This window comes from Podarcis raffonei, chromosome 8 (assembly GCF_027172205.1).
Source record: "Podarcis raffonei isolate rPodRaf1 chromosome 8, rPodRaf1.pri, whole genome shotgun sequence".
Lineage (NCBI taxonomy): Eukaryota > Metazoa > Chordata > Lepidosauria > Squamata > Lacertidae > Podarcis > Podarcis raffonei.
This window is the reverse complement of record NC_070609.1, coordinates 63998675-64023836: the sequence shown is the minus strand read 5'-3', so window position 1 is coordinate 64023836 and position 25162 is coordinate 63998675. Positions and strand designations below refer to the sequence as shown.

The 25162-nt window shown below is 47.3% G+C and overlaps 1 protein-coding gene across 8 annotated transcripts in view; it reads left to right on the top strand.

Annotated features, from left to right (window-relative positions):
* Positions 1-25162, top strand: part of NPHP4 (nephrocystin 4) — a 102099-nt gene that overhangs the window by 63561 nt on the left and 13376 nt on the right. For 5 of the 8 annotated variants that reach the window (XM_053400417.1, XM_053400412.1, XM_053400411.1 and 2 more), the window contains 8 exons: positions 5119-5177; positions 6618-6734; positions 8318-8469; positions 9098-9289; positions 10765-10955; positions 14306-14466; positions 15866-16046; positions 20772-20900. In XM_053400417.1, the coding sequence (XP_053256392.1) occupies positions 5119-5177; positions 6618-6734; positions 8318-8469; positions 9098-9289; positions 10765-10955; positions 14306-14466; positions 15866-16046; positions 20772-20900 (1182 nt within the window). The remainder of the gene's footprint in view (positions 1-5118; positions 5178-6617; positions 6735-8317; positions 8470-9097; positions 9290-10764; positions 10956-14305; positions 14467-15865; positions 16047-20771; positions 20901-25162) is intronic. The other 3 variants (XM_053400413.1, XM_053400415.1, XM_053400416.1) reach the window with 2 other exon arrangements.

Genomic DNA, 25162 nt, shown 5'->3' with positions numbered 1-25162 from the left:
CAATTCTGTTCTGACTGGTGATAGCTTTCTAGGCTTTGCAGCAGGAGTCTTGTAGCAAGATGCCCCTGGGGCCTGAACCTGGGACTCGCTGCATACAAAGCAGCTGCTCTACCACTGAGCTACAGCCCTTTCCCTTAAAATAAAGGAAGATGGTAGTCCTCATGGTTCTAATATAAATAGAAAGGTGCCTTATCTGAAGTCAGAGCATTGGTCTGCCTATCTCAGTATTGGCTTCATTGTCTGTGACTCTCTTTAGTTTCAGACTAGGGTCTTCCTTATCCTTACCTGGAGTTTCCAGAGCAGAACCTGGGGACTTCGGCCTCCAAAGCTGATGTTGTACCACCGAGCCCATCCCCAAGGTCTTTAAAATTGTCCTCTGCTGGGTGGGGTCCAGATTGTGGCTTCAATAGAAGCCCCACAGATTCTGACACCTAGTGGAATTTCCCACAGTGAACATGTAGCAGGTGCTTGTTGCATGTTGAGCGTGGTATGTATGCCTGGGAACCACGTATTTTCCCCAGACACATGTACACTGGTGGTTAAAGATGCAGATTTCCTTGTGTGTGCTGGCCATGTGTTATATGTTTCTTGTGTGGCAGTATCCTTGGAAAACTAGCGGTCCTTGCCTTGGTTACAATATGCGGAGCAGCTCTTAAGGCCATTTCATGTGTGAACAAGTCATTGCAGATCTTTTGCATTGCTCAGCACCAGCTCATACGGGGAATAATTTTCCCTAGTAAGTGCGCCTAGGATTTATTTATTTATACTTCCCCCTCCCAAAACTATATATAATGTTTTTTGTTTTTCCTTTTAAATCCAAAGTGCAGAAGGCAGAAATGCCAATTAAAACAGCATTATAAAATGCAATTAAAAATAACGCAGATGCTGCCTCCTTCTTCTCCTGGTCCCCCTAGCACAGCAACTGGTGAACGTTCGGTGTGTTGTCAGATTATGTCTTCAGCAGAGCAACTTCTTTCTGCATGAGGCAGAACCAAAGAGGGAGGGTATGCGCCCTGTGCTGTCCTAGCTCATCCTCTGCCTTGGGATTTTGTCTCTTTGCAGCCTCCCTTTGCCAGCTCCTTTCAACCCCAATTCGCTGAGGACCTCACCCCCCCCCGCCCCATTTGGTCTCCTGATCTCTCCTTAATTGCCGGCTGAATATGTCTATTCAAGAAGCGGCAATGTCACGCTGATTGAGACTATTCAGGAGCGGCTGCACAGAAGCCGGTTCCATTGCATTTTGGGGAAGGCTGACGGAGGTCACAATTACTGACAGCCTATTTCAGAACATACTCCTCGCTGCTGCCACTGAAATATTACCAGCAGGAAAACACAGAGCTTTTAAATTGTCTTTGGCCGAGAGATCCGTGCATCTCCCAGGGATGGAGAGCGGAGATTGACTGCTCTGGAGTGAAACAGTTCAGTGCTGCCCATGCTTTCTCTCTTCTCACTCAGATCATTAACATTGCATCCATCGCTGCAAAAGAATCTGTGGGCCTTCAGTGAACAGAATCGTTCCATAGTAAACAATGTCCAGAGTCCTGTACCTGGACCCTGGGAGAGAGAACTGCCAGTCTCTGTTTAGAGATGATTCACCCTGGACATGGCCAGCTGGTGTCAAGGCAGGCCGTGCTCCCTAAATGCTGAGGGGGGCACACAAGGGAGCTGTGTTTAGCTGTGTCTTTCCAGGGATGGGGATGAAATTAATCTGGCTCATATTTATTTGCTTGGAGGGGAGAATTCTCTGGTGCTTGGGCCCTGCTTATTGGTTTACCGCACTTAAGTTGGTGGCCACCATGAGAACAGAATGCTGGCGTAGGTGGGCCATTGGCCTGATCCAGCAGGTTCTCCTTATATTTTCAATGTTTTAAATTATTAACCACACTGTTTCATTACATGAATGCTACGGATCCAAATCACATTTAGCGATAAGCTAGTAGCCAAGATTGCATGTCCATTTGGACTCACAATCTTTAAAAAATGGCCTGCTTGGGACTCCACTCAACTGGATAGGTGGAATTGAGCCAGACAGAAATGTTCATGCAGAAACCAGCCATTTTGGTGAGGTGGAAATGGGCTGCCGTGACTGCTTCTTCCTTCCTGGGTTTGTTGACATGAGTGATCCCACCCAGTCAGGGATCACACAATAAATGGGACAATGTCAGAGTGCTGCATAGTCAAATCAGATTTGGCTTCATGATGGCAAATAACTGAGGGACAATGTAACTGAATGAAACAAAGTTTTTGTATGGAGTGTGTTTTGTTGCCACTACCCACTTTTCCCCAGCTCCATCCTTGTCTCCTCTTGCAGCTGTAGCCTTAGCATTGGACTGTCCTGATCCTGTACTTCCTATGCTTCTTGGTGAAGGTTGCTTGTCTTCTTTGCTAAGCGGAGGAGAGGGATTGCACTCATCCATCACTTTCTGGTGTCGTGCAGGCCACGCGTGCCTCGACAAAGTGTCCTTGCATCATGTATCTTATCAGCCAATAGGCTTCCTCTTAAAAATAGATCTGACCCCTGTTGCTGGTTGCTCAGGACAACTCCTTCAGAGGATGGCTGTTCATTTTGCCTTCCTGGCCCAGGCGTGGTGTGACCATGGCCGCTCTTACTTTAACTCCGCTCTCCTTGAACAGCTTGGCTCCGAACCAGGAGAGAGAGAGAGAGAGAGAGAGAGAGAGAGAGAGAGAGAGAGATTCATTGTTAACTCTTCGCAGTACAGAAGGAAGGAGCAATCTCAAGAATTAGAGGGAAACAGTGTTTTCATTTGCAGGGTGAATTGTCCTCTCCAGCAAAGTTGTCAGTGATGTGAGCTTTTGCCTTATTTGTTTATTTTTATTGCTCTTGTTTTGCTTCTTTTATTTTCATTTTTGCACTTTCTTTGAGGAGCACAAGGTGATGTACATGGCTCTTTCCCCCCATACTTAATCCTCACAACAGTCCTGTGATGTAGGTTAGATTGAGAGGCAGTGACTGGTCACTTGGTGAGCTTCATGACCGACGGATGGGGTTTTGAACTCGTGTCCTAGTCTGGCACTAACCACAACACCGCACTGGCTCCCCACACCACACTTTTAACCATGGACTGTTCAGACCATGGTGCACCTCAAGCTTTATCTAAAGACCCTCAAGGATGAGCTTTGGAGAGAACTCCCCTATGAGGAGAGATTGCAGGGTTGGGCACTTCTTGATTTAGAGAAAAGGCGATTAAGATGATAGACATGGTAGATGTTTATAAAATGATGCCTAGCATGGAGAAAGTGGATAAAGGAAAGTTTTTCTCCCTCTATCATAACACTAGAATTTGTGGACATCTGATGCAGCTGCATGTTGGAAGTTTCAGGATAGATAAAAGAAAGCCCTCATCGAAGTGCATATTTAAACTATGGAACTCAATCTTGCAGGAGGCAGTGATGGTCACTACCTTAGATGGTGTTAAAAGAGAATTGGACAAATTCTTGGGGGATACGGCTACCAATGGCTATTAGCCATGATGGCAATGCTCTGCCTTTATGAAGCAGCAATGCTTCTGAATACCAGTTGCTGGAAGCCACAGGAAGGGAGTGTCTCATTGTGCTTGGGTCCTGCTTGCAGGTTGCCCTTGGGAGTATCTGGTTGCCCAATGTGATAACAGGATGGTGGACTAGATAAGCCATTGGCCTGATCAAGAAGGCTCTTCTTCTGTTCTCTGTCCATCGCAGAGTGATGGCCTGGCTAGGGCTTGAATGGCGAATGTTCAGATCTGCAACTTGGACTGCATCCAGCCTTATGAGCTGCTACCCAGGCTGCAGAGGGGAATCTGGCATGTAGAGTTGACCCCTGCCATCCGCAGGCATAACAAAGCCTCTGGATTGGCTAAGCCTGCCCTATTACCAAGCAAAATGGCAGCAGCAACAGGATCAGAGTCCTATGGGGCAGGAAGACTTGTATGTTTGTGTGGGTGGAAGGCACTCCCTGCAGCCCACCTGAAGCCAGTTAGGCCATTTTATACCTCATATGTTTCCACAAAAGTGGGGGGATGGCACCTGTTTCTCTTCCAGTTAGGTATGTGGGAGGTGGGGTGGAGAACAACACGCCTATACCAGCTAGGTACAAGGATGGCAGCACAGCTTTTTGAAGCAGGCTCGCAGGGTCGGAACGCTCCAGCAGACTAAAAAGGTGACAAGGAATGATGTAAAAGGCAGGCGAAACCTTAAGTATTCGGATGCGTTCACGTCTCATTAAACAACCCATTTAACCGGGGCCTGTATGGCTGTAAGGGAAAAACGCAGCACATTACAGTGATGAAGAAGCTGTGTTTTACAGCAAAGAAGGAACATAGTCTTATCTCTGTGGAGGTGGTGTGGGGCGGCGGGAAATTGCTGTGCGAAATAAGACACCAACCCCCTGAACTTTTTCTTTATGTAATATCCCATCTTTTTTTCTCCTAATGGTCATAAATGGTTCTTTCCTTCTCTCTCTTTGTATCTGCACAACAACCCTGTGATGCAGGCTAGGCTGAGAAAGGATCGCTGGCTTGAGGTCACCAAGTGCATTTCCTGGAGAAGTGGGGGATTTGGGTTGCTTCCCTCACCCACTCCTGAGTCACAATTTGACACTCTAAACCACTAGGCCACACTAGGTCTCCAGAGGACAAGTGGAAATCAAAAGGACTCCGATTCCTCCATTGCCTCTTCAGGACCAGAAGGGTTGAGGGTGAGACCACACGGCCCGTTTCATAGAATCATAGAATTGTAGAGGTAGAAGGGACCTTAAGGAAGGGTTGTCTAGTCCCCACCCCCCTGAAGTCTCTACTGTCTCCTGGGTTCTGGGGGCTGGAGAGAATGGGATGCAATTTAGAGCCCAGCTAGGAAGGCAGGACTCTGAGGGCGGACTCTGGGGCACACACAATAATGTGTCAAGCCTGTCAAGCCACACCACATTACTTTTCTCCACTCTTTTAAAACGATGGCACATTGGATCTCCAGGGCAAACACAAGCTCTACTTGGTGAAGACCCGCCTGTGTGATTTCTAAAGAGCTGGCTGTTAACATCCTCTTGACGTTAAAATTGGCCGACCAAAACCCAACAGACAACCTTCACCTCCCTGCTGACCATACCTGATCTTCTGTCTCTCCTAGAGTCTCCACCTTCCCCTCAGGTGCTGGTTTCCACCCAAGATTATTCCCGAGGTCCTGGGGTAAGTATGTGCTTCAGAGGTTTCCCACCTGTTCAGTTTAATGCTGTAAGCCTTCAATAACAGAGGCTCGCCACTTCCTGAATTAAAAACTAGAGTACCGAAAGGTTCACCCTGAAAGACTGGGAAATTATCTGCGCTCGGAGGAGCCTACCCTCTATTTCTGCATGAGTCACTGTTCTGGGCATGCTTCCCCACCCAGTGGCAGGTCCATTTGCCACATCCCTGCATCAGGAATGATGGAATGATACAATCTCACGTAATGCTGAGAGCTGCGTAACAGCTATCCACCACCCGTGGAGTCTGATTGGAAAGTGGCAGGCTCTGAGTGGTGAGTCAGACAGAGATGTAGCGAACAACCTTACTTGAAAGTGGGCCTTTCAGATCCCTATGATCTTTTTGCACTGTGGGTGATCTGATGATCTGATTGTCCCCAGTGCTGAAGAATTACCTGTTCCAGCAAAGGCTGGTGGGGCGGGGGGGATGCCAACCAGAGCATTGGTAAGGGTAGGTAATTCTGCATTGGGAGGGTTTCTGTGGTTCAGTTGCCAGTGTCTAACATGGGCCAGAGTGGTGACTCATGAAGAGATGTAATTTGGGCTCCTGAGAGGTTTTAGTTTCATTCATTTCCTCTGGCATGTGGCTTGAGAATTACCAGCTTAATGTTTTGTTTAGTTTTAATGGTGGAGTCCTAGTTCTTGTCCTTCTCTTTCATGGAGGGCATCACCCCCCCCCCCGGTAAATTAAGGGGCTCGGACAATGGCAGAGAAAAGGCAGGGGGGAAATAAAGGAGCTTAGTGGGTCAACTTGCTAGGAAAAGCCATTTGGATTTGAAGGCAGAGGAGAAGGACTGGTGACTTGCTTTGCAACCCCGTCGTTGCTGTCATTGGATGAGAAGCTGATGTTGCACAAATCCTGCTTTTAATGGGATGCAAGATAAAAGGGTGGCTTTGAGCTGCCCGCTTCTCTTCCGCTCTCTTTCATGTTCACACTAGGAAAGCTCCCCCGCTTCACTCGAGCTGCTTACCAGTGCATTTTTTAGCTTCATTCTGTTCTCATGGTGGTCAGTTGATTTGTAGTAGTTTGAGAGTTGGCCTATGCCTGGGGAAGCCTGGGTTCCACTCCACGCTCAACCAAGACAATCCATCAGTTACCTTGGGTGTCTTCAAAAATACCACATACGTGTACCCACTGTCAGACTGAAGTGGTTTATGTAAAATTTAGCTGAATGCCCCATTCTGTATTATGTCTAAGTCAGCTCTTAATTGGACCGCCATGCAGCTGCTTGCTTTAGGAATTCATCCATTCCAGGCATCTCTACATGCCTATTCTGGAGAATAGAATAAACAGAATAAACTCTTTTCTTCTCTCCATCCCTTACCTTGCATCAGAAGAGCGAGCAGCAGTGATGCTTCCTACATAACGCTAATATTTTCATTTCAGCTGTCAATATCCCAGCTCTCTGTGCCTCCAGTGAGCTGCTCCTCCAAAACCCCATCGCAGCCATCTGGAGGGGCTCTGCCGTCCCAGTCCTCGGAGGCTCTGAGGCAGCTGCAGGAGGTAAAGGTTTGGACAACGCTGTTGCCCCAAGAGCTTGCAAAGACTCTCAAGGGCCACATCAACCCTTTCTCCACCAAGCAGCCTCCGGAGCATCTCCAAATATTCCGGGGCAGTCAATTTTTATTGTATATAGCCAAAGGCCTTTACAATGGGCGACAGAAAATAAAAGGAAAACTTTCATCTAAAATCATAGAACGTAACCTGTAGCAGTTTACAGCATAAAAAGAAATTTACAACATTAAGATTTAAGATTGGAGTGCATTCACATATAGCTGGAACAGAGCTTCTTGGCTGCCAGCACAAATTTGGCTATCTGGTGGGTAATGTACAGATGTTTATCTGCTAGGAGTTCAGCTGTCACTTCCTGTGAGGATCGACCTGGAAGCCAATTAAGAATTGGCGATACAAATTTTCCTCTGGGCGTTATATACAGGGGGCAAATCAGCAGGTAGTGTGTGATGTCTTCTACCTGATTGCGATCCATATGGGGAATTCCCCGATATCTCCCCTCTAAATATGCTGAGGGCATCTGTTGGAATCTTAGTTCTACAGAGGCCCTGTGTAGTTGTGGGAAGGTCAGAGTTTCAAGGTAATGGGGCCTTGAGTGATTGGTCTTAATTTGGGCGTGCCAAGTAGAGTAATAGGCGGCAATGATGGATGCTCTGTCTTGGTTTGCATCCTGATCAAAAAATCCAATTTCTAAGGTCATGTGGGCTAAGGGCTAAGTAGTTCTCCATTTGAAGCCTATAAGCCTTAAGCTTATCTTGGCACTTTTGTGCCCAGCCCCCTGTTCTTAGTTGATCTAACCAGCAAGCTTAGTAAGAGTATAATCCTCAAAGGCATTGAGCCTGCGCAGTATCTCAGGTAGGCTAGATCAATTCTGGCTGCTAGCAAAGGGAGGCCCAACTCAGCTCTGAGGTGGGCTGGCGGTCTCCCTTATTCTGGGGCATATTATTGTGCTTGCACACTCAGTGCGGTCCTAATCTGTTGCGCCTCCCCATCACCCTGTGGGAACTGACAGCGCATCCTGAACATCCAATTCGCGCTGGCTCTGCCATTGAGCAAGGTGAGGCAGATTTTGAGGGGCAGGGAGTGGACAGAGCTACAGAGCCTCTCTTGTGCACGCTAAGCTAGCTTGCTGCCCTTTGATGCAGTGGAGGACAGTGTCTTTCGCTGCCAGTGTTGAAATAAGACCCAGTCATTGGTCTTTGCTGGCTTCTGTATTTGGAATGAGCGGGGGTGGGGGGGAGCACTGCCTTGCCCTTCATCTCAGAGCTGGTCCTGCATCCAGTACCTTTCAGGCCCTGCTTGTGGGATATCCAGAGGCACCTTGTGTTACTTTGGAAGGTGGTGGACTCTCCTTCATTGGAGGTTAGGGGGCCATCTGTCAGGGCTTCTTTAGCTGTCATTCCTGCTTTGCTGGGGTTGAACTATTTGACCTTTGGGTGCATTCCAACTCTACAGTTATATGATACTATGCTTTGTTCTGTCTGCGCACAGCCCTCTCTGCATCCAACCACAGCCATGTGTCAGCCAGCTTGCCTGTTTTGGATGAACACCCATTTCCTTTTCCCCTTTGCAAGCAGGATAACCCCCGTGGAGCCATCACCCACTTGGAGTCCAACCTCAGCTACAGCTCGCTGGCCCAGGAATCCCCCACCGCAGATCAGCTCCAGGAGCTGCCCTTCACACCAGTGCACGTGCCCATCATGGCCCTGGGGCCACACTCAGAAAGGTGAGGTTGTGCAGGGAGGAGGCGGGGCCTAGTCACCTATTGGTTGGCCCTGACACAGCAGATGGGATTGTGGGGTGTGGCTGATTGACATGGAGAAGAGGACTGAGAGCCCCCATTTCTGCTGTTGAGGAAGTGCTGCTGAAGACAGCACAGCCTCATTGGCAGGAATAAGACAAAGCAAGGGCTTGTTGGTTTGAGTGGGGAGGAAGCCAGAGAAGATTTCAAGGGGTGATGAGGAAGCCTCCTCCACCTCCCCTTTCATGTAAGCCAGGGATGGGGAGCATTCTGTGGACCCCCAGGTGTTACTGGACCCACATAACCTTGGCTCCCATCTTGAGGACAGTGGCCTGGTAGAACATACAGATCTTGTTTTGCAAAACAGATGATTCAGCAAGGCTTTTTAAGGAGCCAGATGGGAGTAGAATCCCCCTTCCCTGCTCTGTGCAGAAACACAAGTGCTAGGCACCTCCCCAAAGCTTTTGGCCACTGGACACCTAGATATTTGCACCCTTGCTCTTAAGGCCAGCTGATTTCCCCAGATATGTGCTAGAGGGGGAAACGCTTAGGCTGAGAGTCTGTTGGCAGCACCCAGCTTCCCCCAGACTCAAGCTGCCTGCCTCTGCTTCAGTCCTAGCACTGGCCTTACGCGGGCTGCTCTCGCCCGCTTGCGTGCATCGGGATTCCCTCAGCTCCTGGACTGCAACAAGGAGCCTGTCCAAATTGTGGACCCTGTGGACCCTGTGAACTTCATCCCACAGCGAGAAGAAGCTGATCTCCTGCAGAACAATGAAATCATCCTGCAGTTTCTTGCATTTACCAGGTAAAGCCTGTTTCTGGGGTTCAAGACAGGTCTGAGTCCAGAGATGGGAAGGCCTGGGAAAAAACTGGAAAAAATGGGGGGGACACCCAGGGGCCCCCCCCCATTTTTTTCATTAGCTGTTTTTCCCCGGGAAAAAAAGTAAAAAAAAAAAAGTGTGTGGAATGTTCAAACTATATCAAACTGTTTTTTACAATTTCTCTGGGAAAAAAAGGCTTTGGAAAAAACTGCCCCCCCCTTTTTTCTGGTTTTCCCCCCAGGCGTTCCCATCTCTATGAATGAGTCAATGCTTTAGAGGTAGTTTGGGTTTTGTTGTTATCAGAAAAAAAAACTTGGATTTTGCAGTAGTTTTGAGCTGCCTCAAAAATGGCACTGTTTTCCTTCCGAGCCCTGGACACCTAGCATTTTGCACAAAAAGCTGTGCTGGAAGCAACAAACAACTGTGTTATGATGGTTGCTTTGTTTTTAAGGCTCCAGAGAGCTATGTAGTTCCTGAACTAGCTGACAGGGAACCCAGCTGAGGGAGGCAGTGCTGCGTCTCTGAGCTCGTCCACAGGGACTAAGTCTTGGAGGAAACACAGGCATTTCAGATTCATTGTTTACAAGTTTTGCATGACTATTTGCCAAATAATTCCCCCTCATTAAACAGGGAGATTTCTTCAGGCAATGTATGAAGATTTGGCCCAGCTCTTATTTGTCCATAAGGGGGAAAAGAGACATCCTTATTTCTCATTTCTCTTTTCCTCAGCCAGTCTCTGCTGATCTAATCCATCCACCGTGAGTGTGTGGAAGTGATTGGTTAACACAAAGGAAGAAATAAAATAAGTAGAATAGCCTGTAGGGATACCAGAAGACCCATTTGAGAGGTTGTTCTGTGTCTTAAACATGTCTTTTTGCATTGTACTGAAAACCTTCCTCTATCAGCATCAGACTCCTGTAATGGTATCATTCAGAAATTAAAAATTGCTCTCGTGTTACCAAATGTGTCTACCCAGACTTAAGGTCTATGGACTTGCAGGGTTTTTTATGCAGGGGGAGGAGGAGGCTGGGGGATGAGCACCAAGATTCTCAAGGATTTAATTCCAGGTGATCTGAGGAATAGCTCCAACAGCCAGTCCAGACAGGTAGATCATTCAAGGTGTGCCAAGGCACACAAGTCTTTGTTAGGTGTGTGGCAGGGAGAGGTTCCAGTGATGCAGGGAGTTGTCAGAATGACCAATCCCCCAGCTGAGGTTGATTGGAGGCAGGCAAGGTCAGTACAGTGACTCATGCTGAGACAGAGCAGGCAGCCTCTGCTGTAGGGAGGCAGGTCCTGTCTCTCAAAAACCTTTAGCTTTTCAAAGAATTAGCTAGCCATCCTTTGAGAGGTGTCCTTGGCCCGGCCAGTACATACCCTGGGAATTGGTGACTCATGGCATAGGGATTTAAATCATCAGGATTTAATTGTCTTCTGTCCCTTTCGGTTGTTGTTAAACAAGGGCTGCAGAGGACAGGACAGCCTTGGAAACGTGGCCCAAAACCATCTATTTCACCTTCCAGTTCTACCGCTTCCCTCCAGTCACAACTCCTCGATTGCAGCTGGTCAATGCAGATACCTCGAAGGCAGCTCCATTCATTTCATCTTCTCACATCTTGGTGCAAATCAAGGAAGATGGGACCCTGAACCTTGGTAAGGCCTGAGGGGAACAGATGGGCAGAAACTTATTTCTAGCCTCCAGTCCTTCCCCATGGTTCCCTTAGTCAGCTGCCTTCCCTAGTATCCCTCCTTAGTCTGTCGCTCTTCCTTAGATATGTCTTCCTACCTTTCTTCTCTCTTCCTATGAGCCAAGAAGCTCCACAAATGGTGTTTGGATGCCTTTAGAATCAGAGCAGCTTAGTTAAACACTGACAAAGACTCTCTCTGATGTCATAGCAATTAGGCCTGCAGTGTGTCAGTAAGGAATATCTCTAAACCTTTCCTACAGTCACTTGAACATCACAGCTATCACTCGGATCTCTCTGTTTCTGAAGGGAGGGAGGGAGAGAGGCTACCATACTAGAGAGTGTGAATTCCAGGCAGACTTGAATCCAGCTGTCTCTCCAGTTTGAAAAATGAGGCTCTCCAAGAAGGATCATTCCCAATTCAGAATGCAGCACTCAGAGCCGGCTCCGAGCTTGTTGCAGCATCCCCCAGGGATGAAGTCTCAAGCTGCGAGTCAGCAAAATTCTCCTTTCCGCCGTGAGCCTGATGGAAGTGGAAGCTGAAGGGACACCTGCGAGCGAGGTTAACTCCAGTTTTTAATAGGTCAATGGCACGTATATCAACTGACTCCCAAGCACAGATAGCAAGAATTAGAATCTGCTATGCTGTTGAGCCATCATTCCTTCAGAACAGAAGTGTAGCTAGTAAAGCCCACCATTTGAAAGGCTTCGCTTCAGATACTGCCTTGGTGTATTGTAAATTCTCCCTTTCCTCCTTTAAAACAGTTTTCGTTTTCAGGTTGGAGAATTAGGCCATTGACATATGTGCAAGCCAAGTTTTACTCCCATCTCCCAGATGCCTGTATTCCCAGTTCACTAAGCACCGTGTTTCTGATCTTCTTGAAAACAGACATAGAGGTTGAGTGGGTGTTTGAACTTAATAGCATAAGAACCTGGGAAGAGCCTTCTAGACCAGGGCAAAGGAGGCCCATCTAGTCTAGCATCCTGTTTCTCACAGTGGCTGGCCAAGATGCCCCAGGGGAACCCCACAAGCAGGACCTGAGCACAAGAGCGCTCTCCCCTCTTGTGGCTTCCAGCAACTGGTATTCAGAAGCATCACTGCCTCTGACCATGGAGTTAGAACATTGTTAGTAGCCATCGATAGCCCTCTCCTCCATGAATTTGTCTAATCTTTTTTTTAAAGCCACCCAGATTAGTGGCCATCACTGCCTTCTGGAGTCAACAGATCCTATGGAGGGAGTTCCATAGTTTAACTGTCTGCTGAATGAAGAAGTCTTTTCTTTTATCTGTCCTGAATCTTCCACAAGTTCTAGTGATATGAGAGACAGAGGAAGACTTCTCTCTCACCATTCTCTCCATGCCGTGCAAAGTTTCATAACCTTTCTTCACAGGGGAGTCGCTCCACTGCTATGATCATTTTGGATGCTATTTTCTGATCCTTTTTCAACTCTGCAATATTCTTTTTGAGGGGAGGCAACCAGGACTGTGCAGAGCCTTCCAATATTCAGATATGAGAAGCCTCATCTTCAGTCTGTAGCAGTACAGTTAAGACACAGGTTCAGTATACATAATCTGCTCTTTATAGAACTAGGACGGAGTGTCAGGCACTGGTAAGCATCAGGGCTGAGATTTGGCAATCCAGAATGCTGACTTGCCAGTTAGCTAAGCAGATTTTTCTTTATTTATTTCGAGTTCTACGCATCCGAGCAGCCAAGCTTCAGACGCCTTGTTTCGCTCTGCAAAGTGCTTTTTGGTCTTATTAAAGCCTCGTCCCAGGAGAGGCGGTCCTGTTCCGTACCCTGCTGAGTGTCTCTGGTTCATAAAGCCACCCCTCTCCCCCGTGGAACAGTTAATGGAAATTAAAAAGGGGGAAAGACACACATTAACTGCTGCTCTGTGCTGGGATAGGACGCTCCCAGTGTGACTTTAAAAGTTACTTAGCCAGATCTTTCATAATAGCCTTGATCATTCTGTTTATTAAAGTGGAGCCACACAGCAGCAGCAGACCCCTCATTTGCTGATGACTTTTGAAAAGGAAGGCCCTCAAGGGTTGGTCCTCTTGTTGGAGCTGAACTGCTCATCATCTTCCACTCCTCAGTTGCTCCCTGGATCCATTGACAAATGCCAGTGCTGTCCTAGTCTGGAAGGCACAAGGCCTCACTGTGATCTGATGCCCCTTCCTTTCTCTTCTTTCCCTTTTCAACTCTGTTGCTGAATTATGCTGCCACACCCTTCTCTCCTTCTTTTAAAAATCATTAGCTGTGATTCCTGCATTGTAGGGGTTTGGACTAGATGAGCCTTAGAGATCCTTCCAACTCCACAGTTTCTATGATTTTATGTTTCTATTATTCTGTAAAGCTTTTTTTGGAAAAATTAATGTAGCATAAAAAGTACAAGCCAACAAGAAACGAAACATAATGAAAGTTAGAAAACATAACGCAGGAGCAGTACAGAGAGCAGATAACGTAGTGGCTTTCCAAGTAAATAGAGTGCATTAGCAGTACGCCTACTTTGCCTCTTGAAGGTCCCGTCTTCATTTAAAGCCCCAGAGAACCACTGCCATTCCATTTAGACCAGGGATAGAAAGTTTCAGATACAGGGGCTGAGAGTAGCCCCAGGAGCCTTTATATCTGGCCCTGTCAGGTTGCTGCCAGCGACACCCGGCTGGTTGCCCAGAAACATACAAAGACAAGGGAATGTTTCTTACCGTTCTCTTTTTATTCAGTATTTACAGACAGAGGCTATAGAACCCAGACTCTTGGATAATGGCGTTATCCCAAATGAATCTCCACCCTCCATCTCTCCCACTCCCTCATTCATCATTCTCATTCTCTCTCCTACTGGTGCTGCTACATGCCCTCTGTACTTTGCTCTCCTGCTTCCAGGGCTTGCCGGGTTCTGGGAGAGGGGGGTCTGGAATGCATTCTAAAGTCACTGTGTCCGTCAGCTGTTTCCCCCCTGATGCTTTTCCTCCTCTCCCATTATTTCCTAGCTTTCCCCCTCATCTGCCTCTGAGCTGTAACCTCCCTCAAACCCCTGTTGTAAATCTAAACCGTCTTCCTCTTCCTTCTCCCTGGGTCAAGCTGAGGAGGCGGTCTCCCCCATTGCTCCTTTGCTCAGGCCCTCAGGACATCCCCCAGTCTCTACACCCCCACCTGCCCAGCTCCACACCCTCCTTGAATGCTTCTCTTAGATGGAATGTGTCCCTGAGCCCACCACCACCTGAGGGAGTTGGTTCCACTGTGGAATGGCTCATACCCTCAGCGAGTTTTTTGTTTTGGGCCTTACACACCTGTAACCAGCAACTTGTCTCTGCAGGCTCCCCAGGTTTCCAGCTGAAATATATGGTGGATCCTGGTTTCCTCAAGCCAGGTGAGCAACGGTGGTTTATCCGTTACCTGGCCGAGCACACTCTGCAAATAGACGCGTGGGATGGCGATTCGTTGCTCCTCGTCGGATCTGCTGCTGTGAAGCTGAAGGTGGGAATTTGTTCAGTTGGAACTGACTCTTGGGAGGGACAACCCCCACCCCACCCTGAGCCAATTCTGTAAAATTTAAATACCACTTGAGCGTAACAAATACAAAAACCTCAAAGCAGTTTACAAAAAGAATAAGGTTATCAGTACCCCCCCAGCTATTTAAAACATTAATATAGTAATTTAAATCAGCAATAAGCTAAAGACAGATTGAAACCCAGCCAGATGGGCGGGGTACAATAAATTATTATTTTGATTATGATTATGATTATGATTATTATCATCATCATTCAGCACAGCTGGGTAGCTTTGTTTAAACAAAAATGCTGTTAGCAGGTCTCTGAGCACAAGTGTTATATGTTGACAGGGTCTCACTCAAAGTGGACATACTGAAATATAGAGTATTTAGAGATGACTAGACCTTTTAAATTTTCCACTGATTCTACTCCCTATGAATTATATCAGCTGTTGCAAACCTGGTGTGCTTCAGACGTTTGAGACCACAGCTTCCATCAGTCTCAGCATCATATGGTCGTGCTGGTTGGGGCTGATGGGAGTTGTACTCAAAAACACCTGATTGGGGACAGCTGATGTAGACAAGAGTGACCTAGATGGACCAATGACCTAACTCAGTGTAAGGATGTGTTTTATGTTAAGAACAAAAGAGGAGCCAGTCAGATCAGGCCAGTAGCCCATCTTGTCCAGCATCCTTTTCACACAATGGCTAACCAGATCTTGCAAGGAGGATATTAGAGCATCCCCCCCTGCGGTTTTCAGTATCTGCAAAATGTTCCTTAGGGTTATTTGTGGCTAGAAGATCTCACACACAAAAGAGCATTGGTGGTTGTTGGCTGCTAATGACAACGCACCCCCATGTTCTCAGGTTGAGACCTAGATTGAAAAAGTTGGGATTTGTAGTTCATCCCCACAAAGGAGATATACACCTTAGGCAAAAATAAGGAGTCCAATGGGAGTTGTAGTCCAGAACAGCTAGAAGGCACCAACTTGGTAAAGTTTGGATTATGGCTACTGCCAGTCTGGCAGCCAGTCTGATAACTTATTTCAGAGGACAACTCAAAAAAGGATTGGCTTTTTATTTATTCATTTATTGCATTTATATCACTTTTTTTCTTCAAAGAGCTCAAGGTGGCATATATGTACACCTCCCAATTTTCATTTAATCCCCACAACAATCATGTGAGGCAGTGACTGTCCCAAGGTCTCCCAATGAGCTTCATGGCCGAATGGGGGATTTGAACCCTGGTTCCCCCGGTCCTGTTGTGACACTTTAACCACTACACCACACTGGCTTCCTACTGTGTGGGTCCACACTCTCCCACACACACACATGCACACATCTGAATGATCTGTCAATCAGACACAGACTTTCCTTGTTCTGCAGCATTTGCTCCGCCAGGGCCGGACAGCTGTCCAAGTCCACCATGAGCTGGAGGTTATCACCATGGAATACAAGCAGGACACAACCATGATGAGTGGAGAGATTCTCAAGCACGGGGGTGTGAAGCCCATTGGAGTCCATGCTGTTGTGCGAGGACGTCTCCACCTGAGCCTGGCTAACATTGGTAAGAGTCCTGTTTGTTTAGGCATTTCCATTGGCTTTCCAGGGCAACCTGTGGCTCTTTAGCCTCAGATTAAAACAGAACTCAGCTGTACCCAGGATTTCCTTCCCAAGGAGATCTGCCCAGGTCAATTTTGTTTAATCCTGGAGGACAGGGCTCAAAATATCAAAAAAGTATTTGCCTATAAATGCAGAAACACGGCCACATGGGATCCCAAAGTGACATGGACCAGAAATAATTTGTTCCATCTCTAGCCCCAGTCAGGGTTCAGATAAGCATAGTTCAGCAGGTAAATCCCAGAGCGGATCATCAAACCTCAAAACCTCTCCAGCACCCCCTCTGGCAGAGTGGTTGGTTTTTGTTTTTACGTAATAGAGTGCTGACAAAATCCACCCCCACCAATCACAGCCTGCCAGGGGTGTTTCTAGGAAAGGACCTCTGCTGTGATTCTGACTCTGCTGTGCCTGCCCCACCTGGCCCCACAGCCTAGCCCCCCATCCTACTGAGACACGGGCATCAGCTCCACAGCTGACGGAAAACAACCGTTTGGGCTGTTTAGGGAGGATTTCCAGCTCCTCGGGGGGGGGAGGGGAGGAAAGCAGAAGATTTGCACCTTGCGTTGCGAAAGCTTATTATCCCCCCTGTGCCCCGACAACAGTAATAACATTGGGTTGTTGCGGCATGGTGGAAATACACAGGTCATTAATTCTGCTTAGTCTTGTTTACAAGCGGGCAATCCAAGGCGGCTTTGAAAGGAGACAATATGGAAAAGGCGACACTCAATTAGATGCCAACAAAACAACAACGCAGGGGAAACGGAGGCGGGGGCGTTGGAAGCTGCACAGAACCGTACCTGGAAGGACGAGGAATCCGGGCTTATAAGGGCCTTAGCGCTACAGGCCTCGTAGCAGGTGCTTTAATTCATCTGTCTGCGAAAAAATAAAGGCGGTGTGACTCCATGTGTTTCCACCCCCCGCAAAAAAATCTTATCTTCAGAAGAAAGATTAGCTTCCATTCTACCGTATCATAAATTGACATTTCATACTTTGCCTGCAAGTGGGTGATAAGCTCTTTAGCAAGGAGTGGGGGAGGGACAGGGGCTGCGATGATCAATCCAGAGATGAATCAAAGGCCGGGGAAGGAAATGATCTAATGGCGGAGAGAGATTCAAAAGGGACTTGGCAAGTCCTGGCAAAGGCACAGAGCCCCATTCCTCCTCTTTGACTCCACAGCTACATGTTCCTTGATCCTGCATTTCAGTCGTCTTGTTGGCTGGTTGTTGTTGGCATCTAGTCTACCAGTAGCAAGGAGGTACTGGAAATTTCTGGAAGGAGCATCAATCGCCACCCTAGTAGAGACGAAAGTATGGCAGTTGGCTTTGGCAGGGAAATTGACTGACAAATCAAAGTTCGTGAGGGGTTTGAAAGGGAAGGGCACATTTACAAGGGTTATACCTTTATGTATGCAGCTAAAGGGGACACGGAGGAACCCCCTTCACTCTACAACATTCTCTGGCTAGTTTAATGTTTATAATTTGTGTATTTGTTTGAGTGACTGGAATTGTGTTGGTCCAGGAGGCTGCCGGCCTCTCAGTAATCAATCATCTCATCTGGGGAAGGCGGGGGAAGCAGGTTTGTTGGTTCTGTTGTTCTTTGAAGATCTGCCACATGAGATGACAATGACGACGATGATAAAAAAAGTTCTCTGATCCCGTGCTGTCTGAGAACGACTGAGTTTGGATGGCTGAGTAATAGGGACACTTCTTGCCTTGCTGATTATGCAGGGACCAGAATACTTGTGGCCAGGGAAAGATCGATTCCTTTGCAAGGGCCAGGCCAAATCCTGCTCTTTCCCTCAGATAACTGAAAGGCATGATGATTTGACATTGCTCATAGTCCCAGCCCTCCTGACCATCCCCCTCATCACCCCAAATTAGTTCGTGCTTGGTGCCATTTTTTTGCCCTGCTCAGGACTTTCTACATTGCTGCTCTGCGGTTCACAGATCACCTGTACTTTGATCTCTTTGAGCTAAACTAGATGTTACTTTAATTGGTGCCAATGGGAGCTTTTTATGAAGGCTTGGAGCCAGCGTTGCCATTAAGCAAAGTGAGGCAGCTTCCTCGGGCAGCAGGTGGTGGGTGGTGGCAGCACCCCCACAACAATCCCTCCTGAGCCCCCTCTCTTGGAGAGCAGAGCTGTGCCCTTCACCTGTGCAGATCATGTGCTCTGACCACCGAGCAATGGTCCCCCTGCTAAAATTAAGTAAATACTTCACCATGGCAACTATGGGGACTGTAGAAATTGTGACTTCAAAGAAGGACCTTCCTGCATCTGGAAGGAACAGATCAAGAAGGAACTGCTTGAAGGAGCCAGGAAGCGTAAGCTTCCTTCAGAGGATCCAAGGGATGAAGGCGCTCACTTGCTCCCGTTTCAGAGGATCCTGGCTTCCGTTGCGCACTGCAAATCAAAGACCCTCTTATGCAGAAAGAGCCTTAAGGTGCCTCCTTTGATAACTCTCTTTTTCTGAACGGGCTGTGGGTTTAGATGGGAGAGAGGGGCTTTTTTATTTTTTAAAAAAGAGAGTTTTGGCTGGCAGGTTGAGTCAGAGATCAAAGGAGCTGTCGGACTTGCAAAGAGACTGGATAAGCTTGCCATTATGCATCAAGGTGTTTATTTCCGAAAGTCAAAGGCGATCCCACTGAGTTCCCCTTCGGTGTCAGAAAGGTACAAAATAAGATAAGGCAATTGCCATGAGGGGGAAGGAATTGATTCTTTGAGGGGGTGCTTTTGGGGCTTAGAATTGCTCTGGTGCCTCTGCAGACGGTTCCTGTTAGGCTCCTTTCTGGAAAGAAACCCAAGCTTGCTCAGTCACCTTCATTATTAACATTGCTCTGGGGAAGGTAGACTTTGTTTTCTGTAGCGTACTTGTTCTGGTGCTTCTTGTAAAAAAAACTAAAAAAATCTCCCATTAATAAAACCCCCAAAAGCAAACCTAGCTTGAGGCTTTGAAAGATCTGAGAAAAAGAGGAGGAGGGGACGAGGGTAGAGAGAAAGCTCTCCAACAAGCCAAAGGCACGTTCTGAATACTATATCTTAAGACTGGAATTAGCCACTTCAAAATGCACATGCGTCTCCGGATATGCTTTGGAAACATGGAAACATAAGGCTATAAGAAGAGCCTGCTAGAACAGGCCAACATCTTGTTCTCACAGTGACCAAACATTGCCTGTGGGAAAGCTGCAAACAGGACCCGTGCACAAGAGCCCTCTCCCCTCCTGTGGTTTCCAGCAACTGGTATTCAGAAGCATTATTGCCTCCAACTGTGGAGGCAGAGTGTAGCCATCATGGCTAGTAGCCAATGATAGCCTTGTCCTCCATGAATTTGTCCAGTCCTCCTTTAAAGCCATCCGGGTTGGTGGCCATTACTGCCTCCTGCAGGAGGGACTTTCATATTTTAAACTGTGCGCTGTGTGAAGGATGTTCTGTTATTTGCCCTAGACATTACAAGCTTCAGCTTCAATGGGTGTCCATGTCTCATGAAGAAGAGAGAAAAACTTAAGTCTATTTACTTACGACATGCATAATTTTATAAACTTCTATCATGCACCACTTACCTTTTCTCTAAACTAAAAAGTCCCAAACACCTTTCCTCATTTTGATTTTCTTGGTTGCCCTTTTTTGAACCTTTTTCAACTCTACAATATCCTTTTGAGGTGGGGTGAGCGGAACAGTACACAGTATTCCAAATGTGGTTGCACCATAGATTTCTATAACGGCTTTATGATAGCCGTAGCTTTGTTTTCAATTCCTTTTCTAATGAGCCTTTGCCTGGAATTTGCCCTTTTCACAGTCGCTGTATGCTGGGTCAAGATCTTCGAGCTCTCTAGTGTGACCCCAAGGTCTCATTCCTAGCCTTTCATCACCAGTTCAGACCCCATGAGCGTATAGGTGAAATTATTATTATTATTATTTTAGCCCTGACTGCATTACTTTGCACTTGTTTACATGGAATTGCATTTGCCATCTTACCCCCCATTTATTCAGTTTAGAGAGGTCCTTTTGGAGCTCTCCCCAATCCCTTTTTGTTTTAGTGACCCTGAACAATTTAGTATCGTCAGTAGACCTTGCCACCTCATTGCTCGTGCCTAACTCTAGATCGTTTACGAATAAGTTAAAAAGCACAGGTCCTAATAGCAATCTTTAGGCGACTCCACTTTCAACATCTCTGCATCTAGAGAATCATCCATTTATTCCTACTCTCTGCTTTCTGCTGCTTAGCCAATTTGTGACCTCTTCTCTTATTCTTTGAGGGCTAAGCTTACCCGGGAGACTTTGTTGAAACCCTCTCAAAGTCCAAGTACACTATATCAACTGGATCACCTCTATCCATATGCTCAGAGAAGGTTCATGAGACAGGATTTGCCCTTGCAGAAGCCATGCTGACTCTGCTTCAGTAATGCTTGTTCTTCTTCCTACAACTTAACCAGTTTGTAACCCACTAGAGGAGCTCTCCTGCTGCATCCATTACAGGCCATCCAGGCAAGACTACATTCCAGGGGAACATTCAAGCTATACAAAAACACTTGAGGAGAGTGCAGAGCAGGGACTGTGGGGTGTGTGGCTTGAGGAGGGAGGAGGTCTGTGGAACCCCCTGGGGTTTGATAGAGAGGTCTGTGTTCATCCCCTGAGCCTGTGCTCCCTGAGTCTCTGCCTCGTCTTCTTTTGTAGGCCATCTGTGTGAACAAAGGCAGAGGAAGTCCATCTCTTTGCCACCTTCTCGCTCTCGGATCATCTCTTCCCATGACGGGAACAGTGGCTTCCATGGGGGCAGCTTGCTGTCTTCAAATGCTTACAGCGGTAAGTCGGCTTCTGATTTCTCAATTTTCCTTATTGGGTTATGCTGAGGAGGCAGGTGGGAGCAGAAATGGGGAAGAGGAAAGACCACCGCTTTCTCCTTCCCCAAACAGTGAGTGATGCACCATGCAGGTGGATGCAGGGAGGGGTGGGGTGGACCGCCTGCTAAGGGCTTTGTGGCTTTGTCTTCTTCCTCCCCTTCTTCCCCTCAACGTTTTTGAGTTTATTTTTTATTTTTCTAATAATTTTTATTGATTTCAAGAAAACAATCGAACAGCTTTGAGTAAACATACATAGCAGAATCCAGTTACAGACACAGGTTATAGAATACACAATCAGACTAGATAACAGCAAATGATTAAATTACCTTAGAAGAGTCATTACCAGTTTCGTGTGATTATTGATTATAGGATGGAGCGAACTTGTTTTCTATTGCTCCGAAGGGGAGGACCCGAACCAATGGATAGCAAGAAAGGAGATTCCAACTGAACCTTAAGAAGAGCTTTCTGACAATACAAGATTCCTGCATTGCAGGTGGTTTGATTAGATCACCCTTGTGGGACCTCCCAGCTCTATGATTCTAAAAAGAGCTGTTCAACTGTCGAATGGACTCCCTCGGAAGGTGGTGGACTCTCCTTCCTTGGAAGCTTTTAAGTGGAGTTTAGCTGGCCACTTGTTAGGGTTCCCTTAGCTTTAAAGAGATTTGAATCTCTGTTGTCCAAGGGCTCTCAGAAGGGATTTGTTTCGACACTTTATGCTCTGCTTCTAGACTTGCAATTTTTCTCCCTTGCATTGCAGGGGGTCAGACTATATGACTCTTGGGGGTTGCTTCCAGCTGCAGTTGTAACCCCTCTAAAGTGAGGTGTGGGTGGAGGGCCTGAGAACTTTGGGTCCATACTAATAAAGGAAAAAAATTAAGATCACACTCCGTCACACTGATCTTTCTTCATTTCACCCCTCACCTGTGCTGTGTGAGACGTTCAGACAGGGCTATCTCCCAGACGATATTGAGCCATGCCACTTCAGGTAGCATTTTTCATGACTTCCCTTGTTGAGCAATGACCACCCAAGCCACCACCAGTGAAAGCAAGAAAAGAGCTTTGTGCTTAGCTTTCGGATTCAGGTCACATTCCAGAAGTAACAGTTCTAAGGGTCAGGCAACGGGGTGGACCAGTTACTGATGAAATTGTGTCCGATATCCAAGACCAGACCATTGAGTTTATTTTGAAAAGGTGAGGGTAGGTGGCCACTCGTTCCCTTAAGGGTATGTGGATCTGTTAGCTTGCTGGTACCTCATGCATGAATGTGTGTCCTCTTTGCAATGGGCTACAGGGACTGGCTCAGAAAATGCAAGATGTTAAATCTCAAGCACACAGGGAGGAAGCATCAGGTGAGGCTGTGCAAACTTGGCAGTTAAAGCAGCTCTTCAGTTAAGCCATGTTTTCTTTCTAGCAAGGGATTGTGTTCAAGGTGTTCAGTGAAAAGCCAGCTTGACTTGATTTATTGTATTTACCCTGCTTTTCCTGTCTGTGGGCCCTCAAAGCAGCTGCCAGGATTGAAAACAGTCATGCAGAAGTACCAAATCATCATTAGAAAACTCCAAAGAGTTGGATGAAAACCAACCAGCTGCTCTGCACCTGAGCCGCTTTTGAGAATGGCCAAGCTCACCCTCGTAGCGAAGCCTTGGTTTTTTGTTTTTAATTCCAGACACTGGCTCTCTTTTAAAGGTGGATGCTGGAGGGTTGAGTGATCTGATCAGAACTTGGTTGGAGGCTTGGCAAGGGCAGCAGACCAAGCCAAGCAGCACCATTGTTTCAGCTTCTCGTGGGCACAGCCATTGAATATTGGGGGGGGGAGTTTGGGGGGGGAAGGAAAAATCAGAGGTGTATTACTCTAGCCAACTGCTGCCACACAGGTAGAGACTACCTGCAAGGTTTCTGGGAAACAGATTATTTTACTTGTTTCACTTTACTTTGGACTGCTGTTCCTGCTTGCATCACTCACCAGTCCCACCTATCCACCACCCCATCTCCAACCCTCTCTTTACATCTCACCAAAAGCCCTTTCCTCCATCAGATTGCCCACTCCCCCAGCTCCTCACAGTTTGCCCAACCTCCCTCCTCCATAGCTCACCCCCAAACCCCTTGCAAAAACCATCCCTCATTGCCCAACAGCTCTCCCAACGCCCCAAACTTTTGTACCCCAGTCGCAACCCGGCCCCTTGCTCTGCTTCAGGTGCACACACATCCGTCAGTGTGATGACATATGAGTGCAACTTCCATCCATACACACACACACACACACACACACATTCATATTCCAAGATGGCCTACATATTTTATTTAAATATGCAACAACTGTAGCAGAATAAAATAGTGCCCCCGCCACCAAGACCAACAAAGAACAATTCAAAGAACAAATGATATAGACAATTATTTTTGTTATTTATTTGTTACGTTTATATCACACCTTTTCCTCCAAGGAGCTCAAGGTGGTGTGCACAGTTTTCCTCCTATTATCCTCACAACAACCCTGTGAAGTAGATTAGACTAAGAGATAGCGACTGGCCCAAGATCATCCAGTGAGATCCATGGCTGAGTGGGGGAATTTGAACCTACGTCCTAGTCCAACACTCTAGCCGCTACATCACACGGGCTCTCTATATCTAATAGCAGAGAAGATCCCCACAGCTGAATATGCCTTAAAGCTGCTTGAAACAGCTTTCCAAACATGTCAGGGTGGAGTAGATATGGTTGTCAACCGGTAGGGAGTTTCTGACTTACCCATAGGGAGAACTCGGAACTGCTAGCGACAGCGCCCCGAACGATCCACAAGAAAGATATTCTGGGTGGGAAGGATAGTGAACTGGGAGCCTGCCCTAGAAGGGGCTAGTTTCCAAAAAGAGCTCTTGTAACACCTGCATCTATCCGGATGCAACCTCCAGAAGCAAGGGGAATCCTGCTGCACATCTTTCTGGAGTCAGCCAGCCTTGGGCAAGCGCCACTTACAAAGGTTGTGTGGCATTCACCCACCTTAAACATCCCCTTCCCTCAGAGCAGTCTTGTCCAGATGTATCTCCAGGCTTTGTGATTCATTTGTTGTTGTTGCCAAGGTTGCCTGAGCTGATCTGCCGCAACTGGGAGAACAGAAGGTGGACTGAGCATCCAATTAAGGGCATCTAACCTGCAAATAGGACTTACTATTTATAAAGAGAGAGAGAGAGAGAGAGAGAGAGAGAGAGAGAGTGATGCAGTCAGACTAATAGGCAACCTTGTACAGCAGTCCACGTCAGATGAAGAATTTCATTTGGGAACCTGAATGGTGGAGTTGCCAGGAGACCAGTGGACCTTTCCTTTTGAACTGCCAACCACTCCAGGTTGTCATAAATGCTTTACACGGAGTAAGACCACCAGCCCTTCATGACCAGCTCTGCCTATGTATTAAAACTATTCAAGCCCTCAGGCCGAGAGAGAGGAGAGGGATGTGCACGCACACGCGCGTGCACACACACACACAGACAAACATTCTCTGGCCTGACACCCCTTCAACCAGACTTTGAAACTAAGGCCTTATGCACTGGATCATGCAGCCCTTTAATGCATAGCAATTATTTACTTACTTTTATTTTACTGCATTTATACCCCACCTTTTTCAAGCTCCTTGTTCGAGGTGCCATACTTGGCTCTCCGCATCCTCACAACAACAACCTTGCAAGGTAGGTTACGCCGAGAGGCAGTGACTGGCCCGAGGCCACCCAGCAAGCTTCACCATGGCTGAGCAGGGATTCGAACCCTGGTCTTAGTCTGACACTTTAACTGCTACACCACACTGGATCTCATCAATTAGCTGTGGTGGTGGATGAAAGTGCAGCAGGAAGTGGCCAGTTCAGTGTAGACAATAACTTGGTGGACAAATTGGGTGATCCAATAGAAGGCAGCTTGCTATGCTTTTGAAACTCCAGTTGCATCCACCGTCAGGGCTGGCCCCAAGACATTTTGCCTGAGAACTGGATGCAACCCTCCAGGTTTTTCTGCCTGGCCCTTAGGACTCTCCCTACCCCACCTCTGTGCCTTTCTTAAGGACATTTTCTTGTCAACTGGAGTCTCTTGTTTGCCTTGGTGGAGAGATGTGTGTCTAGAGACCTCCGACTCTTGTGTGGCTGAAATGTAGCCAGCTGTAGAAGGGCACAAAGAGTCCCATCTATTCTTCCTCTTACTTTTGTCTCTAGCCTAGCCCACCGCTGGCATGTGGCCCCCAGAAGATTC